General features: G+C 43.6%; 2 protein-coding genes across 3 annotated transcripts; one reads left to right on the top strand and one right to left on the bottom strand.

The window, feature by feature from the left end:
• The first annotated feature begins 93 nt into the window (after positions 1 to 93).
• CCNDBP1 (cyclin D1 binding protein 1) lies at positions 94 to 7103 on the top strand. Of its 2 annotated transcripts, XM_076351775.1 has the most exons (11): positions 94 to 216; positions 302 to 361; positions 996 to 1075; positions 1723 to 1804; positions 2268 to 2364; positions 3579 to 3652; positions 3958 to 4034; positions 4529 to 4782; positions 5197 to 5257; positions 6271 to 6317; positions 6699 to 7103. In XM_076351775.1, the coding sequence occupies exons 1-11, from the start codon at positions 150 to 152 to the stop codon at positions 6805 to 6807; spliced, it is 1008 nt and encodes a 335-aa protein (XP_076207890.1). In that variant the 5' UTR covers positions 94 to 149; the 3' UTR covers positions 6808 to 7103. The 2 variants fall into 2 exon arrangements, with proteins under 2 accessions (XP_076207890.1, XP_076207891.1); XM_076351776.1 differs by lacking the exon at positions 302 to 361 and having other exon boundaries at positions 95 to 216.
• A 559-nt stretch (positions 7104 to 7662) lies between these two features.
• Positions 7663 to 17890, bottom strand: LOC143166918 (protein 4.2-like). The gene is made up of 13 exons (XM_076351777.1): positions 17729 to 17890; positions 15608 to 15793; positions 14676 to 14906; positions 13953 to 14071; positions 13113 to 13235; positions 12532 to 12709; positions 12011 to 12149; positions 11535 to 11638; positions 10976 to 11218; positions 9810 to 10130; positions 9342 to 9502; positions 8775 to 8908; positions 7663 to 7846 (listed from the first exon to the last, which is right to left on the bottom strand). The coding sequence occupies exons 1-13, from the start codon at positions 17736 to 17738 to the stop codon at positions 7696 to 7698; spliced, it is 2100 nt and encodes a 699-aa protein (XP_076207892.1). The 5' UTR covers positions 17739 to 17890; the 3' UTR covers positions 7663 to 7695.
• Between the last annotated feature and the right edge of the window lie 8629 nt (positions 17891 to 26519).

Below are 26519 nucleotides of genomic sequence, written 5' to 3'. Positions count from 1 at the left end.
CTGTCGGGGCGGGGCTCGGGACAGGGTGGGCTTGCCGGAAGAGGCGGGACAGCGTCGTTTCTGCCGTTACCCGGAAGCGGATGTGACGCGCAGTCTGTCGATGGGCGGTGGTGACGGAGCGGTACGCGCAGCTGGCAGTTCCCGCAGCCATGGAGGCGCGGGAGCCGCTGCGGGACCTGCGGGGCGCGCTGCGTGCGGTGCTGGCACGGGTCCGAGGTGGGGGCCGGGGCCGGGCGGGGGCGGGGGCCGGGCCGGGCCGAGGCGACTCTCCGCTGGCTGAGGCCTCTCTCTGCCTTTACAGAGGGCGAACCGGGCGAGGGCCGCGAGCCGTTCGACCTGCCGCGCTTCTGGGACGCGCTAGGTACGGGTGGGGGAGCGGGCTGGCGGCGGGCCGCGTGCGGAGTCGACTGGCGCTGGGCCGCACTGTAGGTGCTGGGCTGGGTCAGGACCGGGCCGCGAGGCGGGCCAGGGCGGACGCTTTGGGCTGCGGCGTAGGCGGGTATCTGCGGTACCGGTGCGTGGCAGGGTTCCGACTTGCAAGCGAGATCCCCGGCAGGCCTCCAGCCAGGGCTTCTGCACTTGCCCTCCACTCCAGGGTGCTGGCATTGGCAAAGCCTCAGCCAGTATCGAACAGTTGTCACAACTCGATTTTTAAGGTTTTCAGTCTCTGTTAAAACCTCCCAGCAGATCCTGGTGAAGGTGTCATGGACCAGGACACAAAATGTGGTTGTGGCTATCACTACCAGCTACGTAAAAAAAACGGAAGAAAAGCAGACGTAGGACACATGCAACATGCAGGGCACAAATACACCATGGAATTTTTCTTCTTCTGTAGTGGGATTAAGTTTATGTCTTTGTATTGCCTGAAAGGAAGAAAAGGTAATCAGGCAGTAGGGCAAAGCAGCATCAGAGATGTTGCTCATCTAGCTGCTTTGTTCTTTTATCTGTTACCCGAGTTACTTTCCATTGTTTTGCTTCCATTGAATCCTTTCTAGGTCAGACATTCAAAGTAACGTCACAGGAAGCTACAAAGCTGAGTCTGGCATTCTCAAGGCCTCCACTGACTTCTGCAGAGGTGAGTGAAAGCCCCCACAGACTGTGAAATTGCAGTGTGTGTGACAAGTTTCAGGTATCTCTTGGTTCACTTGACTAAAACAAAGTCATTTGGTTCAGCACAAACAAGGGATGTCAGTATGGGCTATGCATTGTAGTGTATTGATCCAATTCAAGAATTGCCCAAAGAACTAATTTCTGTAAGTTAGGGAGACATACCAAAGAGAAGTATTCTTACATTCTTTTCTTTAACATCTACAGCTGGTTGCTGATAGAGACAGGATTTTGGGCAATACAGACCTTAGATCTAACAAAGAATACGCAATATTTTTGCTGTTAATTGAGAGAAGTTTATCACACCTGTGTTTGGAGGAGAAAAAAAAAGACCTTCAGTTCAGAATAGTGATCTAAGCCACTTCTTCCTCTCTGATGCATGATCACCACACCAGGGCATGTTTTGTTGCCACATCATGAGGCGGCTTATGATGTATACAGCTTGCTTACTGTATTTTCTGGTTGTGCTGTATTTGTTTCTCAAGCAAGATGGCCATTACTATGCTTCCCTTTTTTTCAAGGCAATCTGAATGTAAGTGATTGCTTGTGAGACTTTCTAAATGCGGTGCAGCTATGCACTACTCACGGTTGATCCTTTTGCCTATCCATTTTCAGGATTGCCTGAAGCTGAGTGAAGATGTCCAAAATGCCATCCTTGCGGTTGCCACAGTGTACTACTGGCTCCCTAAGGGCCAAGGTGAGATAGTGACAGTAGGGCAGTCACCACTATATAGGGTGGTGGTTCTTTCACCACTATATAAAGAAACACAGTATTTCAGAGCCTAATATGAGATCTGGCATCTGCAGGAAAGCAAGTTATCATGAGCAGGTAGTCCCATTATCAGCTATTCTGTAGACTCGCAACACGTTTATGAGTGAACCACTTGTCTGTCTATTCCTGCAGATTTCCATCTGTGAAAGAGTGATAATGTAGGAAGTTGTATAGTTGATTGAGTATTCGTATTTATAAAGTGTTGAGATCCTTGTCCGAAGTCCTTTTGGAACTGGGAAACATGTTGCTTCCTTCAAAATACCTGTAACTTAATTTATACAGTGTATATCCACACAAACAGAGCAGTCTGTATGTTAATCTTTGGCAGTTGCTTTCTGTCGGTGCTGACTTTGTGGCAACTTTCTTGCTCTTTCTCAATCTCAACCAGGTACTACTCTTCGGAAGATGGTACGAGATGCTACCACTGAAGTAGTGGAAGGAATGATCCAACTCACAGAAACAATTCTCAGTGCTCCATTGGAGAGGTAGTAATTTTCCAGAAAAAAAGGAAGAAAAATTTCCAAGTATACTTGTTAGGAAGCAGCAAGTGCAGACTGCTTCCTAAGGGAAGGGAGGAGGCAGAAGCAGAGCATTGTTATGAGGCAGGAAGAGGCAGTGGCCTCATCAGCAAAGGCCCTGTCCCCCAGTACCTGAGTGAGCAGAGCAGTGCTGGTGAGGGTAGTGAGGTTCAGCTGAGAGTCCAGATCATCGCCTGTAGCGATGAGGTCAAGCTGGAAAGTCAGGCCAGCAAGTCAGGATCAGAGTCAGGTCCAGAGAGAGTAACCAGCATCAGACACCTTCCAGAGATTGCCCAGCATGTCCGTTACAATGAGTTGGATCTCAGATCAAGGCAAGTAGGTCAAATCAGTGGGTCAGGATCCAGGTCCGAATCAAGGGGGTATGAGACTGGGTGCAGACATAACTGCTACACAGCCGTGATGTAGCACAAACAGGGCCCAGTGAAAGAACCTCAGGGTAAAAGCATCTCCTAGGGTAAGGAAGGGCTGGCCCTTGCTTCTAGCTTTCTTCACAATACCTCCTATCAGCAAAGGAGCTGACCTTGTACTTAGCCAACTAAACTCTTCAACTAAGCCAACTAAACTCCTAGGAGGGTGGGATACACTCAAGGCCCTGACAGTACCCTCTTGTCCTAGTGACTGAGTCAGGTACGTTTGCCTACATGGAGAATAGATTTTCATCCTGTCTGTGGCAAGGAAAGATGCTGGGAGGAGGATTCCCATGAAGGTGCTGGATAGCATTTGCACTGTTTGGCTGTTTTTGCCCTTGGAGTGAACAGTCACATGCAATGATTGCGCAACTTCATAAAGCTAGTTATTGGACTGCTATGGACCACTTCCTGTCTTCACGGATTACATGCCACTGCCCTTAGGCAGAGGTCAGCAACCCCTAATACAGACATCTGATTTGCATAGATTCTGAAAGATAAATAATATGCGTAAGCACCTTGAGAGGCCTTTTAAAGAGGCTCCTGCTTCTTGTTCCAACAGATCATTAAACTCAGTAGGAGCCAGCACTTCTTGCTTTACACAGACATGAGATACTAGTGACAAGCTGGTTGATGACATCTTTCCAGCAGAGCTTCTGCTAGTGTGCATCATCTTTGGTGCAGAAAATAAAAACACAGTCTAGCAGAGTGGTGTTATTGAGTCTAACTTGGGGGGGCTTTGTTTTGTTTCAGCTTGTCTCAGGAACAGCTTATATCAACTGGTGGTGTGTGGGAGGCATGTGAGCAAGTGTCCAACCTGCCACGAGGTGAGTACTGTGTATGCAGAACAACAGAACTAGGATGTGTTGTCTTGGAACATCAATAGCCCTTGCAAGGGGCATTCTAGTTAGTACAATGAAGGCTCACTCGTTCTGCAAAACCCGACTGTTTTGAAATGTATAAGCTTGGAAGCCAGGCCAGATTCTTTGCATAGCAACAATGCAGCTCTGAACTCTGCAAAAAGTTTGATCCTATAATCTCAAGATCTAATGATTGCAAACCTAGATGAACGTTGTTGCAAGCTGATTTGAATCAGTGCAGTGCCACGGTTTTCATCCTTTTGCTTTTGCAGATAACCAGACAGCAGTTGCGTCAGCTCTGGCTGCATGTCTAGGTGTGGTCAAGGATGCTCTGGAGGAGATGGAACATGTAAGGAAGCCCCTAAGCCTTTGAAGAACCTGCAGTGATGGATTGCAGTGATGGTTCAGTGATGGAACACAGGGATTGTTTTATATACAGGCTTTGATTTAAATTTGTTCTGATATGACCTAGATTATTGTATTATGCCTGGATCTTAATGAGTTTTTAAACTCAAGCCTGGTTTACTTTACATAAGGTTTCCATAAAGCGATGTCCTGAATTGCAGGGGGAGTGGGGTGGGGCGGTGGGGTGGTTTAGGTTGATGTAAGAATGGCACTATTTGCCAGGTTCTTGCTGTTTGCTCTGTTGAATTGGAGTGGGGGATTAGTTTTTCTTAATCCAGTCCTGCTAGGATTAACAGAATCTGGCAACTGAGATGCTGGTTGGAGAGAGATTGCTCCATAAATTATTTGTATGATTTCTAGATAATGTTTTTCCTTTCCTTCTGGGTGTTGCTGGAATTGATGTTAGGCTCTGGGTTTTCAGTGCATCTGTATTCTCAGGCTCTGGTGGAAGGGCAAGATCCCTACAGTGACATCATGGAAGATGAAGAGCTGGGCTTTCGAGGCAACAGAGATACATATTGGTCAGAAGCTGACCGGAAGCTGCTTAGCTCCTGCATGGGATTAATGAAGGCCTCTAAAGCTTGCCTGAAGAAGGTCTTGGGTGTAGTGAAGGCTTATGGCAAAGCTGATTCTCCAGAGCAGATCGCTCAGCTGGATGATCTTGCAGACATTGCTAATGAGATCAGTCCAAGGTAAGCAGGTCTGTCCCCATGCCACTTTTTGCTCCAGAGCAGTCCCTGTCTTTCTTGAGGTCTAGAGAATGGATTAGGAAAACTTTTATGATATTGAAGCTGTGAGCAGGTGGTGGAAGTAGGTGTGGTGGGAGGACTATGATGGCATATGCTGTTGAGAGTTGTGCAAGTTAGGAGAGGAACATACGTTGCAGCTTGGGGTGGAGCTGTGGCCATGTCTCACTGTAAGGTGAGAGTGGCACACAGATGTCTGAGAAGGCAGTGAGAAGCATCCCATGGGTATGACTGATGTTGTCTCCTTGTCATGCACTGCTGTTCCTGACTTACATTCAGGGTGAGTGTAGGCTTTGACCAGGATCCACGAGTTGTGCTATCAGGACCTTTCTTCCATTGCTCCCCTCTCTTCTATTCTAGTGTTGATGAGCTGGCACTGAGCATGTATCCACCTATGAACCAGTTGGCTGTGCGACTCAATGTAAGTATCTGCAGCCTGCATGCAGGTCTACTCACTTGGCCGTAGAGAAGGGGAAGAAATGGAATTGGAGGGATTAGCTGACTGTCAGGGAGAGGTGGGTGTTAGTGACTGTCTCAGTAACAAGTTCTTAGGGATGAAGAGTCCCCTTTGGTTCTTGCACACTTCGCTTCCTTCACGTGGAAATGCATTCCTCATCTTTACTTCTTCAGGGAAGAGCATGGCCACTTGAGCTTTGGCTCTGAACCATAATCCATAGAGACGTCCAATGACAGTACCTCAGAAAAGTGAGGCCTAAGGCTGCCGATGTATTGCATGTCTACTTTTTTACTTGGGTAATGTAGACTTGCTCAAATAAAGTTATCTAAATTAAAAATATAAATTAAAAATTCTCACAGTGAGTGTGGTTAAGCTACTGAAACAAGCTGGTCAGAGAAGCAGTGGAATCTCCATCTTTGGCAATATTCAAAACTTGACTGGGCAAGGCTCTGAGCAACCTGACTGAACTTTGAGGTAGGCCTTGCTTTGAGCAGGAGGTTGTACTATATGACTTCCAGGGGTCCCTTGCATCATAAATTAAGTACGTATCTTCCCATATCTGAGATTTTTTTATTCTTAAATCTGGTTTCATGCCTTTGGCCAGTGGCTTGATTTTTTTGGCATAAAAAAGACAGTATTGCTTTATATCAAATTGCATTACAGTCAGTCACTTGTAACTTCATGCCTTAATATGTTACAATTTCTAATAGGCTTACCTTTTTAAAGAAGAAAGCATTTTAATGTATGCTTTAATAAACAGCCTGTCTTTATTTTCACCTGTCCCAGCCAGCAGTAGGTTGGGAGACACTCCCAGCATGACAGTGATAGATAAGATACCTTCTGCATCAGGATCTGTGGCAGTTTTACTCATTCTTGGCTGTGTTGGGCATTCCTGCACCCCCCTTTCTTTTCCAGTACTGCTGAGCCCCTTTTTTTCTGTGTTTGGCTTACTTTATTTCCTTTTTGTTTCTTTCTAGGCTGCTAAGTTGGCCTCGGTATTAAAGAAGGTCTTAGAGATTACAAAGTGAGTATGAGTTACAGTTTTAGAAGTGTGTGTTCCCTGCTAAGAAGGTTGATATCTTTCTGCCTCCTGTCAAAGATGAACTCATTTCTAGACAGTAAATGCTGGCATTTTGGAATAATTATGATATCCAGCCACAAAGGGATGGGAGTAAGAAAAGGATGGTAGGTATGAAAGTGGTTCCCACTGAAGACACATATATGTGTTAAGGTTTGGGACTAGAGACTTGGATGTGGGTTATTCCTTGCTCAAAGCACTCTGGAGCTATAGCAGTCCTGTTTTAATGCTGTGGTAATTCAGCACTTCACAATACACGTGTTGTCTGGATGCATAGGTGTAAGACACCCAGGAGGCTTTCCTAATGAATTTCCTCCACTTTTGCAGGACAAGCCATGTATGTCCACCATCAGAGGAAGGCTGGGTGCAGTTTCTATCTGGTGCAGTAGATCACAACATGAACAAAATCAAGAACTTCACACAGGGTCAACTTTAGCTCTTCCATGTCTACATATGTTGCTGCCACTGGCTCTGGCATATGCTTTTCCAGTGAATCTCGCTGTTCTCCAGCTAGTGGGAGAATGATGAGAACGATGTTCTTAGGAGAGAACTTTACTGCCACTTGGTAAAACTTTCCCAGGAAGTTGCTCTTTGCCATTGCAGAAGGTGTCGTTTTGCTTGGATTCCTGGGATGGTACAGTGCTGCATCTTAATGCTGTGAATGTGCCCCATTCTTCAGACATTACAACTACTATGGGGTTCAAAGAACAATAAAATATTGCTAGATTTGCATGAGTGGCTTTATCTGTTTTCAGGTGGCAGAGGATATATACAGAAGGAAAGGGTCTTGCTTCTTTTGCAGGCAGCCCAATGAACCATTAAAAAATATGCAGCACTGCTGCTATTTCCTGTCTAGCCTTAGGGAAGAGTGAAGTATCTTTCTCTTCTCTATTTCCTCAGAAAGCAGTAGAAAATGTTATTTACTACTTTACCAACATCAAGGATCTGTAGGGGGATAAGAGTATATCTCTAGAGAAATGCTACATCTATCATCACTTTAAAGTTCTAGGATATCCTTTTTTTGCCACGGGTAGGGAAAAATGACTAAGCAGTGGTGGGTTCAGCACATATGCATGGTGAGAAATGCAGCATCTGCTTGAGCATTTAGCCCATCTTTGTCACAGTAAGGTTCAACTTACAAAACTGGAGAGTGGGCATAGTGGCAGATGGGAGAGAGTTGAGTTTGTACAAATAATCAAAGTCAGACATGGTTTTAAATATAACTTTAATTAAACTGTTAACATCTATGCTTGCCTAAGTTCAGGGCACAGATCACTATCACTCTTTTCTAAACAGGACAGCAAGACCTGTTCTAAGTTGGGCATCAGGCAGCTGCAATGTCGATAGTTTTGTAGCTCTTCAGGTTCTGGAGTTGAAGGCAGGTAAGATGTGCAGTGAGTCTTCTGGGCCCTGCTTGGGTGGGGGTGAATGGGATTTGCAGCTGTTGAATGCTTTTAGGTTGCACAGAGCCCAGCCTGAAAGGCAAGAGGGATTATACAGGAAGCATACCTCTTTGTATTTCTAGTTCCAAGGGCCCAGGAGGTGCATTTGCTAGACAGGAGTGTGGTGCCAAAAAAAGGAAAGAAAAAAAAATAGAAGGCAGCTAGCAGTTATCTAAACTACCACAATGGAATTGTGATCTGACAGTAGTTTGGGAGGGATATGTGACAGGAGGGTTGAACTCCCCATGGAGGCATCTAAGGTTACTTTGTCCTAATGCAGCTTCTTGAGAGAAATGGGTTGGATTTTTTTTTCATGTGAAGAAAAGCATGCTTTTTTGGATAACTCTTGGCTAAGCCAGGTTTGCCTGGTTCTTTAGTAGGGAAGGGAAAGACACTGTTGAAATTGTACACAGGGACTGTCTTTATTGCTGACAGTGGGTAATGGGTGGAAAGATACGTCACAAACAGTATAGTTTTACCCCACTTATGGATGTTCAAGTGGCTAGCTAAAAAGCAATTGATTTCTCAACAGCAAATAATTTCTAAATTTCATAGCTCATTTCAGTGACCTATAACTGTTGTCTTATTTAATGTGTATTTCTGCCTAAGTCTTGTGGTACTTCTCTTGTTACCCTTTTTGTTGACAGAGGACTTTCCTTCTGCTGTCTAGGCCTTTGGGGTTGAAGCTTTCGCACAAATGTCATACTGGCTTCAACTTATGTATTACACATCTGTTGAAAGTTCTGTTATCCGGCTTTTTTCCTTTTCAGTGTGAAAATCTTCTGTATTATCTGTAAATAAAGGACGGGATGCCTGGGGCTTTCACGCTGTAGCAGTCTCTTCCTGCCATGTTGGTGCCCGCTTATTTTGGGGGACAGCCTTTCCTGTGCAAGGGTTTCTCTAGCTTGTATTGTGTCTCTTTTTCCATTTACCATTCTTAGATCAATCAGTTTGCACTTACTTGTACTTCCTTTGTCTGTAAATGAGCCCTCGCCCTGCAACCATGATCACACACTTCTCCAAGGGTTCGGTGAGAGGGTTCAGGAGGCTGATCTTTGCTGTGCTTGGCTGATACTGTACCACATTTTCTGGAAACTGTTGAAAAAAGGAAATGAGCTGAAACTGAGAGAAGGAAAGAGATTCTTCTATGATTAAAGGGAGATAAATTATTTTTTTGGTGCCAGAGGTCTCAGCCTGAGCTGCCAGTTGCCAGAAGAGGCAAAGTCCAGCTTACTTTCTTCTCAACTAGTCTTCTGCTGTAGTTTCCTCCTGCAGCCTCTGATTTCCAGACTGGTGAGTGAGTTAGGAGTCATCAGGATTTCCTTACGCTCACACATAGACAAGGTAGAAGTGGCAGTACTGTATACAACAGTGTGGCACAACTTACCTTTCCCAAACTGATGTCTCAGTGCTGTGAAAGAACACAGCATGAGAAGAGCCACTCAATCCAGCAGAATTTTTTTGCTGCTTATGACTATGAAAGCTGTTTTCTCACTACTGCAGTAACAGAATAATAGACCAATCTAACCTCAATAGTGAGGGGGGGATGACAAATGCTGATCTCTTCCTGTGCAAAGTATATGTAGAAGGAGTCCTCGTCTCTCAGCATGGCAGTCAGCCTAAGCAGATGGTTCTCTCCCAACTCTTTTCTGTACCGTGAGTAAGGCACAAAGACCTGCAGGTTGTTAGCTGGAATACAGAGTGGTGAAATACAGATGACAATGCAGATGAGTACAGTCTGGTCTTAGCCTGCATGGCACCTAGGAGTGTTTAGTGCCTGACATTGTACTAAAAGCTCAGCATTTAAAAGCTTAAGTGATCCCAGCTGGATTTGCAGATTCAAAATCTCTAAGGTGATGTCGCCAAAGTGTTTTATTTCAATCACCTACAATCAACTATTCAGCCAACCTTTTGTAAACTTAGGGCTAAGTGCATTTTTCCCCAAGTGAGAGGACTAGATATACTTTTCTAGCCATGCACCCAGTGGAGTCCTTACCTTCATTGCTTTTGAGGATAAAATGAAACTCTTCCTTCCAAAGTTGGGTAATGGGCACACCATTGTAGTGTAGAGACTGGGCCCCCACTACCAGATGAGTAGCCTTTTCTCTACCACTGTGGTTAAACACTGCAATGGAAAGCAGAATATCTTGTCCCAGTAGCAGAGAACTCTTCGACTGGAGGTGGATGAAAAGGTTAACTGGCTCTTCAAGGGCAGTAGGAATGGAGCTAGACTGTGTTTCACTCCTGCTACTGGTTGTCTCAAGTTTCTTTATCTTTCTGTAGGCTTTGTCAAGTACTTCTTTTTCCTGAAGAGAACCTGTCACAAAAAAGGGAGCATATATTTTAGTATTCTTTCCTGTTTACTAGTGTGAAGCAGTAAATGCAGAAGGGTGGTGTTGAATTATCCTGGCAGTACTGTAGATAACTGTTTCTAAGAGCACAGAGAGATATCCTGTTGTGCTTCTGGTTGGAGCAGTTTGAGAATTTCAGCTGACAGGACATTCATTGGATGTACCTGAAAGATACATCTACTTGGAAAGATTTGTCATAGTTTTTAAAGCACCTTGGTGCTAACATCTGTCAGAGTAAAAGAGGCAGTTGCCTCTTTAACTGTAGCTGTAGCTAGGGCACAGTACTATATTCTTTTGTGATGGACTGCAGCCAAGCAGACAACATACCACAGGCTAAGATGAGACGATAAGGTTGGGTCAGGGAAACAGTACCCAGTAATCAATTCTGAAGGGGGAGCTACTTTTTGAGGGAGGGATTTAGACAATATCTGGGAGCACAACAGTCCTTTTCAGACAGCTGGAGTCTGAAATATATCTATATATATTACAGGGGTAATGGGAGGTGAATGTACAGAGTGTACAGGTAACAGAAATCAGGAAAGAAGGTTTTCCAGACAGGAGAGTGCCTGGTGAAGAAAGGCCTGGCCTTCTAGAGAGCTGGTTAATGTAATTAAGCAGGATGACATCTGGGGTATGACATGTGCTTTGGTTCTGTAGACAGCAAGAGTAAGGTGTTCTTGTGCCATTCAGGAAAGAGAAGTAGTGAGAAGTGGATGACCCTAATGCTCTGGTATGGCTCTGCTCTGTAGTCTTTTACTCTTCACTTGTAACACTGGCAGGGAATGTGCTCAGGCACTTGCCTACCCTGTACCTTCAGGATACTTGTAGTTGTGTGTGATATCCTCACAGCGTTCACTGCCCACACTCTTGGTGCTGATGTTGTTGCCAGTGTACTTTGTGCCACCGAGAGCTGGCTTGAGGGTGTCATCTGCTTTTTGTATCCAGACCTGGCACTTGGCATTGATGGCAGCAAAGAAGTAGCAGACATCATAATCAACTTCTGTGTCCCCTTCCTTGATGGCTTGAACAGGGGCTGGCCCACAGAAGGATGGACCTGAAGAGAAAATGTGGCCCAGTTAAGATTCAGATGCTTTACCAACTAGACCCATACCTAGTTTAGACCTATACTGGGAGTGGTGAAGAATCTAGTTGAGGAGGACATTAGGGAGCAGTGCTGTGATAGAGCAATTAGAGCTACGCAAGCTGCACAAACCAAACATGAATGATGATTTTGTGCTTAATGTCAACAGGGTGAGTCCCTGTCCTTTTGCATCCTTCCATTGGAAGTTGGGGAAGAGAGGAATATTGAACTGCTTTATTTGCTCCCCGCTCCACTCCCCCCGCCCCCAAGCCCGTCTTTGATATCTTACCTTTGCTTTTTTCCTGGCAGGTGGCATCCAGTGCCTGCCACCCGCTGTACTCTGGTAGCAAGTCCGCTCGAGCCATCCAGCATTCATTCCAAACGTGGAAGGTCCTGCAAGAGACAACATCATGTGCTTATACCAAGGGACTGAGCCCTGAGGTACAGTAAAATTTTAGCCAAATCACAGCCAAGTAATGCTCCTTTGAGAGAGCTCAGTGCATGTTGAAGAGAGCAGAGACCATGGTTTTTGACACAAGTGGAGTTTCTCCAGCTGGACCAGGTTATCATTCTTCCTTTGTGGGCCCTAGTAATAGGGCACTCTTCAGTTTAGGTTGCGGCAATTTCTCAAGAACAGGTCATGTAGACAGGATCTCGGCTGAGCTGTCTCCTATCCACCTCCCTGCAGCTGTTTACCTCTTTCTTTCCCCCCTCATCACTTCCTAGATCCAGGTATTGTCTCAAATTCTTGCCATGTTTTCTTACCAGACACGGGCACTCTTGTCTTGTGTAAGCAGTGTCCCATCTTCATCATAATACTCATCCACACTCAGGCTGCCGTTAGTGTTGTGAGCCCACGTAAAGCCTGTGACCACTCTGGTAGGAATTCCCAGGCACCTCAGAACTGTGCAGAAGAGCGAGCTGTGAATCAGTTGTGCATCCTGCCCTAAGGATACCTCTGCTGATAGATGTAGAGCCTTTTCTGATGTTAGGCCTATTAGGAATGGCACCAGGCCTGCTGTTTGGACTTTGCAAGAGGCATTGCCCCCTCAGGAAATAAGCTATCATAGGTGCGTTCAGTGAATGGTGTGTACTGATACTCTTTTATCTCAAAGCTAGCGATGCTGAATGTTGATGAGGAAATTCTGAGGATCTGCCTCTCACCTAAAGATTAAAGGTTATGTTACTGGGATCTGTGTTAATCCAGGAATTTAGGCATATACTAGGGGTTCTGCAGACCAAATAAGGCTTTGCTCAACACAAAAGTCTTTGAACCACTACTGTACCTGAACACATGACTGCAGCTAACACCCAGCACTGCCCGTAGCGGACAGGCTTGCATTGCATTGCAACCCACTGCCGGAGGATGGGGCTGCTTCCCAGCCACTTGGAAGGGGGTGTCCCGTTATAGTATTGCCTGGTCCCACATTCTGTCAGGATTCCTCTAAACTCATCGCAGTTCAGCTGCAGGGAAGGAGGAGAGAAAGATGGATTAAGGAATTGCCTCTCTTTGGTAGCTACACCTCATCCTGTTTGATGAAGCTACTCCCAAGGCAGATGAAACCAAAAGGATTTTTTGTGCAAAGCATGAAGGTCATGGCTGAGCAGAACAGGTGCCAACAGTCTCCCCTGAGATTTATTCAGTAAGTGTACTGTCACTGCTAGGAAACTGCTGCAGCATTACTTGTCTGCTGCAGGAATATCAGGAAGGGCTGGAGACAGGCAGGAGGTGTTGTTTGGAACAGCCCTGGGCAGGCTTCCTCTTTGGTCAGTAGGTTGCCATAAACTGGGATTGAGAAGATGCTAGCCTTCACTCTGCATTTGGGTGTTCTCTGCTAGGGACAGGGCTGCTGTCTGCTCTCCTTACCATGGCAGCAACTGTGCGGCAGATGTGAATAGGGTTCTTGCGCTGAGTGTGATCCTTGTCTCGTTGATGGCGTTCACCTACATCCAGCAGTGTGAAGCAGATGTCAACAATATCCTGCTCAAACTGAAATAACAACACATCATTTCAGGAAATTTGGCCTGAACATTTTCTGGAGTCCCTGCAAAGGTTTGTAACTGTGCAGATTATTTCTCCCTTTCTGCTGATAGTCTTATATAAGTGGGCTGTGGAGGAGAGCTCCAGGCAGAGATTTGGAGGGGGAGCACAACATACTAAAGGCAGACGTACAGCTTTATTGAAGCAAGGTGGGAAATGCATTAGCATGATACCACATCCCCTGATTGAGGGAAATTGATGCTTTTCTGGGTTGGCACAGGGGTACTTTTGTGATCTGGTGGCACTAAAGTGGAAGAAAATCCCATTCTAATCCCTGGCTGTGACAGATGGCCTTGGGAAAATCGGAAGATCTACTTGTCCTCACTTTACCTGTAAAATAGAGACAGTATTAGTAAGCTCTGTTAAATGCTTTTATATCTGTTGATGAAAGGAAGGCACACAAAGCCCAGATATAGATCAATGCATTTCTTCATAGAGAACAGCCTGAGAAGGTAGCTAAAATTCCATATACTGGGTTGTGGGACTTCATACACAGGTCCCTGTTCTCCTGCATAGTCTTAGACAAAGACAGTGAGTGCAGAGAGCAAGTTCTTTCATCAAAGCCACAGTATGGAAATGGATAGCGTCCTGTACACACAGGAGATACGCATCCTTCCTCTGCTGGTGGCTGTAAAAGAGCACAGGCGTATTGGACCTCTTGCTTACCTGGCTGAAGTCCCAGGGTTGTGTTAGGACTGCGTTTTCAGTCCCCCAGTAGATGACACCCTCTTGGTTTAAAATGTACTCCTGCCGCTGTGCCTCATTAGCCAAGAACACCTCATCATCTAGATTAGAGGAAAAAAGCATCAGGAAAAAAGCATTCGTGGTCTCAGATGCACTTGTATCTTTCTCACATCAGCAGACTCCACTGCACTGCAGGGACTTTGGCAGTCCCTGGCATTCTACCCTGGAAAAATACCACAGATTCTGAATCAGACAGGAAAGAATTTCACTGTCATCTCTGTTTCCTTGTTCAAAAAGTTCCTCCAGACCTAGGCGATTGCACTAGCTAGCTCTTTTACTCTCCTGGCTGTTGACTTCTCTATTCCTAAGAAAGATACAGTGGCCTTAATCAGTCCGATTATAATCTTGACTCATCTTAAAATCTTCATTATAGGAAACACTTTATCAAATATTTTTCCTTTAGCAGGAGAACAGGGCTCTGGCAGTGGAGTACTCCAGGAACAAGGCAGAAGTGCTGAGGCAGGCAGCTTTGAGCTTTTATTAGCCCCTACCTCCTTCCTAAGGTGCTGTGAGGAGCAGGGCAGGAGTGGCGGGGAGCACTAGGTGAGTCAGCCTCAAACTCCATGGAGGCAGAGTGCCAGAGCTCAAAAGCTGTTTTTGTGAAGTGACTGATCCCAGCCTGCCTTTCTGTTTCTGACCACATACCTTGGCACCAGGGATTAAAGAGAAGGGTGAAGTTGCCCAGGAGATGGTAAGACTTGGAGGCATGTAAAAGCAGAGCATACTGGCCAATGGGAGCATTGGCAGGCGTGTTCACACAGATGGTCCAGAAGCATGGGTCCTGTTCTTCCAGTGCTGCGCTCCACTGCTTCTGGTCTCCCAGGCTGGAGATGGGAAATTCAGTCTGGGTTCCATCTGCTTTGGAAGGATGTGATCCTGCAGCCAAAGAGATCTGGTTGTGTCTATTCCAGACATGCATCCTCACCCCATGCAGATTGCAGGGACCTTGTCTATATCTGGAGCTATAGCTCTCCTTTCTTGTGAGAGAGTCTTACCCCTTTAGCAGCTTAATGCCTAGTGAATCTTCCTAAGGTTAGTATTGCACTCAGGCCTCTATGTTTGAAAGTGGGATGTGTATTTCATAGATTTGTAGAAACCTGGAACAGACAGAATGGTGCAGACCTGGTGCTCCTGGGATTCAGTGTTTTGTAACAAAAGTCACAGCCAAATGCTCAGATTATGGTAAAATAAGCTGGGCCTGAATGCTGCTGCCCTTCTCAGGTGTCTCACTAGAAAACACTCTGTAACAGAAAACACCTGTAACAGGCTAGCTAAGTTTGAACATTCCTAAACCAAAAGCCAGGAGAGAGAGGAGAGATCCTGTGAGTACTTTCAAGTCATAGAGTAGTGAACCTGCATTGGTTATTGTGCTGCAGTGTCTCTTCTGGAAAGAGATCTAGTTTTGACCCTGCAGTCCCAGCAGCAGGAGACCCTACGCTGCCTTAGATAAACAGTTCACTGGCCTCACTTCTATGTGTGGGCACCTCTGTCCAGCTCTGAAGATGGCTTTTGCCACCAGCTCTGTTCTTCAGGTGGGTGAAGGACCAGAGCTCCGATAGGTATGGTAATGATGTTACCTGTCTGTACTATGAGGAAGGTCCTCTTCAGCTGCTGCAGGTAGCTGTGTATTGGAGCTGAGAAGCTCACGGTGATAGTGAATGGCTGCCCCCGCCTCACCATAAGCCTTTCAGTGCTGATTTCTTCTGTGTGGTGGTTATTGTTGTTCATTGTGATCTTGAAATCACATTTTTTGATGCTCAGACCTGTAGTGTGAGAAGATACAGCATGAGTTTGGGGCTGTGAGCTACCCGCAGTCTGGCCCTGGGCCACATCCTGAGACACACAAACAGCTGATCATACGTTCCTCCACTCAGACAGTGCCCCCCTGCCTTTGAGACTTGCTGCCCAGTAACTGTAAGGGCCTTCACTCTGAGCTTGGTTGTTCTTGTGTCAAGTGGCTAATGAGCTGCCTTTGCTTATACCTTGGAATCATCAAGTGAACCAAGTGATTATGCAAAAGCTCCTTCCTGCCCAGGAAAGGACATGGAACAGACCTGAGCATTCAAATGATACAGATTTTATGGTTAGCACTGAGCATGCACTGTGACTACATTTGGAGTCTTACTCTGTGTACTCAAGGGCACTGATGGCACTCAAAGCAGCATCTCTCCACATCGATATGTGGTCGAAATTGTGCACAGGAGACAAGCAATTACACCCCACTTGCAAGATGGGTGCAAGCTTTTCCAGCAGTTACTGCACTATGTATGTCTGATATGCACCAAAGACCAGCAACTGGTGCAGACTTCACTGCTGGTTCGAATGCAATGTGGCTGTATAGTCCTGGAACTATGCTGGATCACAGCAAATCAAACACCTGTTGTTCCTTCTTTGCACCGCATTACTTGGCAATCTCACACCCAGAGCTGCAGGAGACAGAAGAGCTCCTCCTCCTCCTGTCTCCTACACATGCATTATACACATCGTGCATGCTTCTGTCCAGCACCAGAAGAAGAAAAAAATTGTCACAATTACAAGCACCCAATTCAGTGCTCAATGGCTGTGCTGTGATCATGTACTTGCGTTTTTCTTCTGGTTTTGGTGGTGGTGTGAATCTTTCCAGACTTCTTGCTGAGAAGCAGGTAACACCCTGGTTTGTCTCAGCCTTGGGATGATCCTGACCTCACGTATCTCTTCAGCTCCCAACTCACCACTGAGATCCTTGAACCTGTGGGTTGTAACTGCTGCCCCTTATATGACACATCCTGTCACCTACCTCCCCTTGCTGACCCAGGCTCCTCCCTTTGTTCCAGCTAAAAAAAAAAGTAATCCACAGAGCATTTCCCTGCTATCTAAAGCCATCGCTCCTGTGCTAAAGTCACGACTACTACTCTTTGCAGTTTTCATTGGTCTGCTCTTTCCTTATGTCTAACTTCCCTTGTCCTCTGCATTGATACCTTTCTTCTCCCATTGCTGTTGTTCCTTCTGTGTTTGTTGTGGGAGTCTCACTGGATTGTGTGCTTTGTTTCTTTTTTCCCGTATGAATTTTGTCAGGCATTCCTTTCAGTGAATGATTCTGGTCTGGCTTTCAAATCCCTTTACAGCTGTCCCAGTTCACAGCCCTGCACCAGTTTAAGCTTTAGAGAGCCAGCTCTGACCTCATATATTTTCTTCTCTGTGATGAAGATGTCTCTTCTGGCTATCTTGTAGACTGGTGAGTCATATGCAGTCTGGCTCCCTCTCCTTCACATGACTTTTCATGGATCTTACTGTCAGTTTCTTCAAGGTTGCTTGGAACCTGGATCCTCTCCTTGCTCAAGTGGCTAAAACAGTCATCTCTGCTTTAGTTTTGTAGTCTGGCTTACCTCCCCCCACCCCCTGCTCCCCATCCCCTATGTTAAGGATAACTCTCTTGCCTTTACTTCCAAACTCTCACATGTCTGCCTTAGCTGCCTCTTACTGCTTCTCTCAAACTCCTCTTAGGTATTGATACCAGCTTTTGTTTGCTGTCCCCTTTTGTGCAGTCCTCCATGCAAATTGAACTCCCTTAGCCTTTAGAGCACTTTCTTGGCTCCTGCCCTGTAAGAAGCTCACCTCTTCTACAAGCCTCATGAACACTGTCTTGGAGCAGGGACAGTTGCTTTTCCTGACAGAAAACTGGCAAATGCTTGGGACTAACCAAAGTGATTTTTGCTTACCTTGGCCCATGTCTAGTTCCCTGTACCGTGAAAGTCTTCAGCTCCTGCTTGTTCTGGTGGGCAATGGCTCCTTCCTTCAGCTTTCTTTAAAAATTATCCACTTGCGAAGTTGTTTGTTCGATTTCTTTATACAGGGTGGGACGTGATGTTGCCACCTCTCCTTCAGCTTATCGTGCTGGCCTGTTGTGCAGAAGTTGAGGACTCTCTTATCTCTCAGACCACACTAAAGAGACCCACAGAAAGGGGTGACTTTTCCTACCTACAGATGATGTTAAATTCCACAGCGGGATGTGAGGCCTTTAAAGACAGCCAGTGACAATTTCTTCAAAGAGCTGTGCATTAGGGACCCCAGAGTAGGAAATGCAAATCTTAACTTGGCTCTAAAAAATGCACAGAATGCACTTCAAATGTAAATGTTGAAGAGCTGCTCTCCCACATTGATGCTAAGCTACTTAGATCCTAAACCCTTCAAGGAGTAAAAAAAAAAAAAAAGTCAATACATCCATTGCCATTGTGCCTAATTCAAAAAAGTGAAACCACTTCAAAATGAGGAAACTTGCTAAAAGCAACAACTAAAAATAGTAGAATTTCTGTAGCATAATGCAGACTATTTAAAAATACAACACTGGAGACTTGGACTAAATACATTCTTAAAGTTGGTGTAATATAAAAGGAAGGTCACTGCATTGATAAATAATTGGTCAAAAGACAGGAAATAAGACAGAAATAAACAGTTTTCACTGTGGTGTCAGTCACCAGTAGTTTTGCAGAAATCTATGATCTTCCACAAATTCATGAATAATTTGAGAAGCTGATAAAAAGACATGAGGTGGCAAAGCTTGCTCAGTTATTCTGAGTAGTAAAGATGAGGGAGGCAGCTTTGGAAAAGTTGTAGAGGAATCTGAAGATAGTGAATGACTAGACCATAAAATAGCAAGTACAGATCAGTGTAGGCACATATTCAATAGGAAAAAGGGTCCTGTATCTTACATAAGCAGTGATGCATTCAGAGGTAGTTGTAGCCATTCCAGAATGAGATTTGGGTTTATACTAGATAGCTGCTGCACAATACAGTCCAGTAAGCTTGGTGTTTTTCTTAGTATTTGCATATTAAACTTCACAATTGCTTGCTTATAAGCATCATTTAGGCTAAATACAAACTCTCTTCGTTTTAGTCATTTACAGCATAGCCTTAATTGTATAGATTCACCTTCAGAGAGTCGCAGAATGGCTGAGGTTGGAAGGGACCTCTGGAGGTCATCTTGTCCAACCCACTGCTCAAGTAGGGCCACCTGGAGCTGCTTGCCCAGGAGCATGTCCAGACAGCTTTTGAGTATCTCCAAGGATGGAGACTCCGCAACCTCTCTGGGCAACCTGTGCCAGCGCTCAGTCACCCTCACAGTGAAAAAGTTTTTCCTGGTGTTCAGAGGGAACCTCCCGTGTTTCAGGTTGTTCCCATTGCCTCTGGTCCCGTCACTGGGCACCACTGAAAAGAGCCTGGCTTCGTCCTCTTTTCACCCTCCCTTCAGATATTTATATACATTGATAGGTTCCCCCCCGCCCCCCCGAGCCTTCTCTTCTCCAGGCTGAGCAGTCCCAGCTCCGTCAGCCTTTCCTCATATGTGAGGTGCTCCGGTCCCTTCAAAATCTTTGTGGCCCTTTGCTGGACTCTCTCCAGTATGTCCATGTCTCTCTTGTACTGATGAGCCTAGCACTGGGCACAGTACTCCAGGTGTGGCCTCACCAGTGCTGAATAAAGGGAAAGGATCACCTCCCTTGACCTGCTGGCAATACTTTACCTAATGCATCCCAGGATATCATTAGCCTTCTTTATGGCAAGGGCACATTGCTGCCTTATGTAAGCTTTGACTGCTTTGATTTTTATTAGGAAGCATGGAGGTCACCAGATTTGCAGAAATTGAGAAACACTAAATATAAGCACATTGGAGAGATCTTCCAGAAAATTCTGTAAGTTTATTGTCAATATACATTTTTCAACGTCAATTATGTGTGATTTTAGTATGTGTCTTGAACTTGTTTTTTATGTAAAGAGCTAAACGCAGTATATAATGACTGATGGCATGCTCTTTAAGCGTATGCAAATTGTAAGCCAATTGATTGTGCTCAAACTTCTGACTTTCTTTGCATGATCAGTGTTTTTAAATGCACCTTTGCAGTATACGTGTTTATGAACATCTAAATCAGAGAGTGGTTTAGATACAAGCAGGTATTTATCCCATCACCACTGCCTTGTAATGGCTCTGTATACGCGTAGTACCATCTCTTGGTCAAATTGGCAACTGCAAGTAATACTTGCTACGTAGGATGCACTTTGTAAACTGAGCAGAGAATTACTTATTGTCCCTTTGTATCTTTCATTACACCGAAATGGGCTAAAAAGGCCCATTGAAAAGGTTAACACACAAAAGAGACTTCTGCGTGCAGTGCTCAAGTGCTTTTACTGGCATTCCATCTGGTGAGAATTTGCGATCCTAAAGTAGATACCTGAGGTTTCCATCCGAGATCTGAGAAAAAGAAACAGGAATTGGCCACTACAGAGGTCAAAATATTCAGCAGAAGTGCTGAGATTTACTACTTGTGAATCACCTTTGTTTCTGTCTGGAATACGGGTTTCTCATATGTTGGTTTTCTTTCAGTCGTCAGTTGTTTCATCTGTTAGTTTATACACCATTCATGTTTGATTCAGCACTTGTATTTGGTAAAGGCAACCCCAAAACACTGTCTGCATTACTGATGGTACTAAAATGGTGCAGCCATTTCTGTATATTGCAATTGTAACTTATGTTACAATTATTTGTAACATTAAAAAATTGCTGTACGCAACCAGCAATTTGCATGTCTCTATGTAGGCACGCTGAACTTTTAGACATGTTGATAGGTATTCTAAAGTGTACATACAATTATTTGTGTTCCTTATATTTTGGTGGTTACACTAACACTTTGGATTAATATATCTTCCGTGCACTTGGCATAGCTGTATTTGGAGTTGTGCACAAAGGTTCTCCTCTCTTACTGGTTGCCTAGATTCAGTACAACACTGTCTGTTGGTAGTGATATGTTCTGTGTCAGGAAGTGGGCAAATGGACAATCCTTCAGATACAATGACAGGTAGCTCTACCATATGGGTCCTCCAAAGGTGTTGCCCTAAGATCCTCCAGCAAAGAAGATCAGATACTTCAGAAAAATGGGTTGGTTTTTTTTTTTAGTCTGAACTGTAAAGGGCAAATTCAGTAACCTTTTGACTGACTTTGTCTTGCAGATTTGTTTTAAGGGTGGTTCTTTCATGTGCTTTCCACATAGCTATTACTTACATGTTTCTGGCTCCAAAAAGAGAAAATCTTTTCAACAGGAACAACTTGTCTTTGATGGAGCTCCAGGAACAGCATTCATTATGACATTCTTTTGAAAAGACTGGGTTTGGTTTTTCCCTGCAAAATCTACCTCTCCTGTAAGTCCTTCTCACTGATCTCTCAGTCACAAGGTCAACTTGATACCAGGTTTATTTTTCAGGCTTCCTTTTATTCAAGAAGTCGAAGCGTGTGAGCTCAAGCTGTCCTTTATTATAATATATATTCCAGTCCATTGTCCTGTACAGTTGCTAGCTGTGAACATAATTTGCTCATGCATTTAACACACGTTAATCATGCTTCTGATACATACCATTGTTTGTAAAACGACAGTTGCAATAGACCAGCATTCTGCTTATGCTGATTTCAACCTCTGAACTTGAGGCTGCAATATTGTTAACATCAGTGTTAGCATGTGTAACATCATGTGCACAAGATCCATGAAATCAACCAAGTGAATTCCCTTCTTCATTGTAAGGATTCGACAAGAATTAACATTCAGTCATTCACAGTTAACCATGTCCAAACCTATACTTGTCTCTAAAATGCAACAAAAGCATAAGCATGTACAACTTGCTAGGCTGGATCAGAATGGAGGTTCATCCAGTCTAACCTGGTCTCTGACAGTACACAATGCCAGATGCCTCAGAAGAATGTGGATGAGCTTCACCACACCAAGTGAGGCATCATCTTGTAGTTGATTTTCAAGACTGAGTATGTCATGATATGCAAGATTTAATATCACTCTGAGAGTTCTTGTTAATGATAAATGTTCTTTGTAGTAGTCCCCTCCTGTCTGCTTTGCAGTCTAACATGTCATTAGTGGGAATCGTAGAAACACAAGGTGCTGTAATCTCAGTTGAGCTGTCTGTTTATGCTGAGGTCTCCTTCTGCACTTGAAATGGCTGATGTAACACTCTGCATGATGGATGACTAAAAATTGCTTTCCTACTGTGCATTTACCAAGCTGAATTTCACTGATTGTTATATTGTCATCTATTTTGCCTTGTTTGGGACCTTCTGAAGTTCCTCATAGTTTTTTAGTCCTCAGTAATTTAGATGGCTTTATGTCATGGGCAGATTTTGTACCCTTTTTGCACTCACTTCTTGCATTGCTTCTTCTGAAATACTTCATCTGGGTCTAGGCACTGTTCTGTATCCACTACATCCCTGATGTGCTCATAGAGATCTAAAGGAAAAGTGATCCATAGGATCCTTGAAAGTATCCATCCTGCCTGGATATTACTGTGTTGTTATTTTTATGGTGCTTGGGGATTCTTGTTGTTTTACAGATCCAAACATAAATCCATAAAAATCTTTATCATCTTTATTACCTATAAAAATAGAAGCTTAAAATGTTACATGAGCGTCTTTAATAACTGAGTCTCTTTCTGAATGTAGTGATCAAAAAATACATACATCTAAGTTTCCCTTTTATTGTGTCTACATTTCCAGCTCTGACATGGCACATCCACGAATTAGATGTGAATTTTCCTTTTTAGGGGAATTTCTTGGTTTTTGAGAGCAACAAGAAATGATTACACTGTGCCTTTTGTTTTGTCTTTTATAGTGAGCAGTACCTTCCACATTCAGTACACAAGAGTGATAGATACCAAGTGGTAAAGCAATGCAGCTTTGGTGACAGAACCAAGTGATTTGAAACTACCAACTTTGGCTATTTCTGTTTGTTTTGTTTTAAATCTGTAAAAGGGTAGTAATTTAACTGACTGCCTGAATAAGCTCTAGAAACTTATATCAGGAGAACAGAATGGTGGAGAGAAACATTCACCATCCTGGAGGTGGATTTTAATGTCTTTCAAGACCAATTCATAGTATGACTGTGTCATATCAGCTAGTGCTCACTTGATTTTTTTGAGTGATCAGAATGGAATGAGGGCTGGGTCAGCCTCTTGGGCATGCTTAGATTTAAACTGCATATTTATAAAGAAAAATACTGATAATTAGCCATATTTTACTCCACCAACTCCCATTGACTTCTGAGTAAGGGCTGTGTAAACATTGTAGGTTTGGCAAAAGCTATTTAAATCCTTCCTTGGGCACTTACGCATTTTTCTCTGTAATAATCATTAGTTTAATTGAATAGTTGTCTTATGTCTAACACAGGAAGAATGTGTATTTCTTGTATGTGGCACTGGCCAGATCTGCATTTTAACTCTGAAACTGAACTGGGTGTGGTTGCTGAGGGCAGTTAATAATGCTGACACCCTGAAAACCCAGCAACCCCAAGTGTTGCAAAGCTTAGAACTTAGCACAAGCTTTAGGGCTGATTTTCCTTTGAACAGCAGGCTTCCTTTACAAATAGTTAATTAGGATGAGGTCATTCCAAGTTTGTGTGACAAACACTGTCTGAAATAATTTCCTGGATTGTATTTAAGAAGAAATACTGAAGGAATTTATTTGAGTGGCTTGGCTCTACTGTCTGTTAAATGTAATGACAGTCTGCATTCTTGCAAGATTTAATGAGATTTTGTGAAATAACATCACTACCTCAAGGCCTTTTCTGAGGCTAATGGAGGATTGTATACCCTGACTTTCCAAGATCCTGCAAGACTTAATTGATAGGTGCAAAGCTACCTATTCCCCTCTCCTTTGCCTGGAGAAATCTGAATTCCTCTGTGTGTGTGTGCGTCCCCCCCGTCCTTTTCAATCTTCATTCCAGTCTCTCTGGGCTGACTAGTTTTGACAAGCTTCCGCATCCCTTATAAGTATATGTGTGGGTGGCAAAATATTGTAATTGATGTAATAAAATAGGAGTTTACATGTTTTGAAGATTTTGTTGGCTTTAAATCAAAGAAATTTAAATGAGACCTCAGTTTAATCTGTGTCACAGAGTCAGTTTGTGTCCGTGAAACATTCTTTCCGGGGGAAGTTGGGACTGCATTGCTGGACAGTGCTAGGTGTTGTCAGGAGGAAAAGGTCAAATTGTCTCTTAAGAACATTCAGATCTTTGCTATTTTGGCTTGTTAATTCTGCAAGGAATAAATAGACACAGTACTGGATTTTAGATATGGGTGGCATAATGCCTTCCTCATGGAGGATGATGATCTACTTTAAGCAGCTTTGTGGAATGAGGATGTGTGACTGTTAATTGTGAATTTTCATACATCCTTCTGATGATATTGTCCTGAGCCTTTTCTTCCTATCCTGTGCTTTCTGAGTACTTCTGGAAGTATTGCAAAGTATCTACCTTTGCAAACAGAAAAATCAGGGTTTTTTTCCTGTCTGCTTTATGATACCTGTATGAAAGGAAACACGTGGACCTTCCTCTGACATAAGTTAGGAGGGTAGATACAATGGTTTTGTAAGATACAGATAAAAGGCTGGGTGAAGTGTGTGGCAGCAGGCGTAGGCAAGTAACAACCTTGAAGGTAGTGCCAGTACAAAACAAAAATACATGTCATAGGCTGCTTTATCTTAAGTGGTCTTGTAGACAAGTTTGGCCAATTCTCCTGGTAGTATAGTGACAAGTTTCTGACCTGGAGCAAAGTAAAAACCTCCAACCTTTCCCCCAGCCACCACTCCAATTTTATCAAAATGCAAAATGCCAACATAATTAGGACCAATGCATTGACTGATTGCCTGTGTTAGTTATGGCTTCTGATCACTACTACTGCCTATTAGTCCTAGAATAGATTCAGACTAGTAGGGGATATTACGAAGCCAGAGAGCATTGTAAAGTGGGTCCCCTCATACATTAATTTTCTCTTCGGGAAATTGCTTGTGTTTATGCTTAGTAAAGGCTTCGTATATACTCCAAGGCAATTGCTGCAGTTCCTTATGAAGAGGATACAGTTTGGGGTCCTTTGCTGTGGGCCAGTATGATAGCTCAGTCAGTTTTTTCTGCAATAAATCTTTCAAAGTGGCACCTTCGTCTTGTCCATCATTTGTATTTAAAATGTGATGAAACATAGCAGTCAGCCTCAGAGTTACATATAAGTCCTGAAAGCTTTTAGCTGTGCTTAAGTTAGAAAAGTTATAATAGAAAGTATTTAGGTAATTTCTATAAACAAAACAATATAGGTATCAGTTTTGGCTTTGTCTGAAACTGTTTCTGGAGCTACTTTGTGAAACTGAGAACCTAAGTCAGCAGAGTATTGAGAAATTTACTTATTCATTACATCAGCTGCATTTTTTTCTCTCTTTCTGCCTAATGGGAACAGGAGCCAGTTTTTCCTCTCCTGTAAACTCCTTTTAAAATTAACTTTTTTTCCTTCTTTTTTTTCTTTTTTTTTTTTTTTTTCTTTTTTCTGAGTTGTTGGTAGCTATTCTGGCATTTGTGGCTCCACCACTGCATAGGGCCAGTTGTAGTCACGTTCTCTTAGACTCACAGAAACCAGATGCATTTTGTTTAGATGAAAACAGAATGATTTATTGAGTTCAATGTTCTCTTTTCCTATGAATTCTTAACATTTCTCCTGCCCTAAAGATCTAACCACCCATAAAAATAAAAGTTCTTTATATTTTCCTTTTAGTGCTCATTAAAAAGAGTAAGCTGGGGCAAAGACTTTTTCTTACCACATCTTTTAAAAGAATGCTGTGTATATCTGTGCAACTACATAAATAATATATCTCTAAAGATTATATTGTCTTAGATAACACTAGGAATGATACTTTTGCATATGTGATTGATAGAAGAAGGAGACTTTAGCCAATGAAGGTTTAAGACTTGGATAAACCATTATGCTCCTGGAAGAGAGGAGATTTTATTTGTGCATCTGCACTCCTTCTGAGTACACTTGTTGTGACATCTCTATTTCCTCAAAATATTTTGTGACTTGCATGAGAATTTCCGTATATTCCTGCCTCTGGGGGTTTGTCATACCTGAACGCAGTGTTAGCCAACAAGAAATTTCATGGAAGCTGCTGTTAAAATGTCAATTGATTCAAATACAATTTTACATTAAAATGCCAAATTTACTATCCAGAAGCTTCTTTGGGAGAGGGTGATTGTAGAGATGTAGCCAATTGAACAAGATTTGGGGTTGAACCCATAGTATAGGGGCTATAAGACATCTCTTACAGTATATTTTCCTTGTTAAATACTTTTTCCCCCCTCTCAAAAGCCAAATGCTTTTCTTTTTTTCCTGGAAAAGCCAACTGAAGTAAGTGATAACTGAGGCTGTATGAGGAGGTGAATTTGTAAGATGTGTATACATGAAAATTAGCATAGTGCTTAACTATAGCGTATCAGTGACAGAAATGTAATGTGGTTTGGTCTCAGTCAGGTTGGCTGTGGTAATGATTTATCCTTTTATCTTTGGAGAAGTTTCATTCATTCATTTAGTTCATCCAGAAAGAACTCTGGGCATTTTGAGACAGTGGTGCATGTGTGAGGAGCTGTGTGTGTAAATAAATGTGTCTTAGTCCAGATGACAGATTGTCTATTTACTGTTTAATGATGT

Source organism: Aptenodytes patagonicus, chromosome 14 (assembly GCF_965638725.1).
Source record: "Aptenodytes patagonicus chromosome 14, bAptPat1.pri.cur, whole genome shotgun sequence".
Lineage (NCBI taxonomy): Eukaryota > Metazoa > Chordata > Aves > Sphenisciformes > Spheniscidae > Aptenodytes > Aptenodytes patagonicus.
The sequence above is the reverse complement of the archived record's forward strand: the minus strand, read 5'-3'. Positions and strand labels throughout refer to the sequence as shown.

Coding starts and splice junctions, on each gene's coding strand:
- LOC143166918 (XM_076351777.1), bottom strand. Junction 12,710..13,112: donor GCCGCACAGTTGCTGCCATG/GTAAGGAGAGCA, acceptor CCTTCCCTGCAG/CTGAACTGCGATGAGTTTAG. Junction 11,219..11,534: donor CTGCCAGGAAAAAAGCAAAG/GTAAGATATCAA, acceptor TTTTCTCTTCAG/GTCCATCCTTCTGTGGGCCA.
- CCNDBP1 (XM_076351775.1), top strand. CDS start 150: ATGGAGGCGCGGGAGCCGCTGCGGGACCTGCGGGGCGCGCTGCGTGCG. Junction 362..995: donor GCGCTTCTGGGACGCGCTAG/GTACGGGTGGGG, acceptor AATCCTTTCTAG/GTCAGACATTCAAAGTAACG. Junction 6,318..6,698: donor AAGGTCTTAGAGATTACAAA/GTGAGTATGAGT, acceptor CCACTTTTGCAG/GACAAGCCATGTATGTCCAC.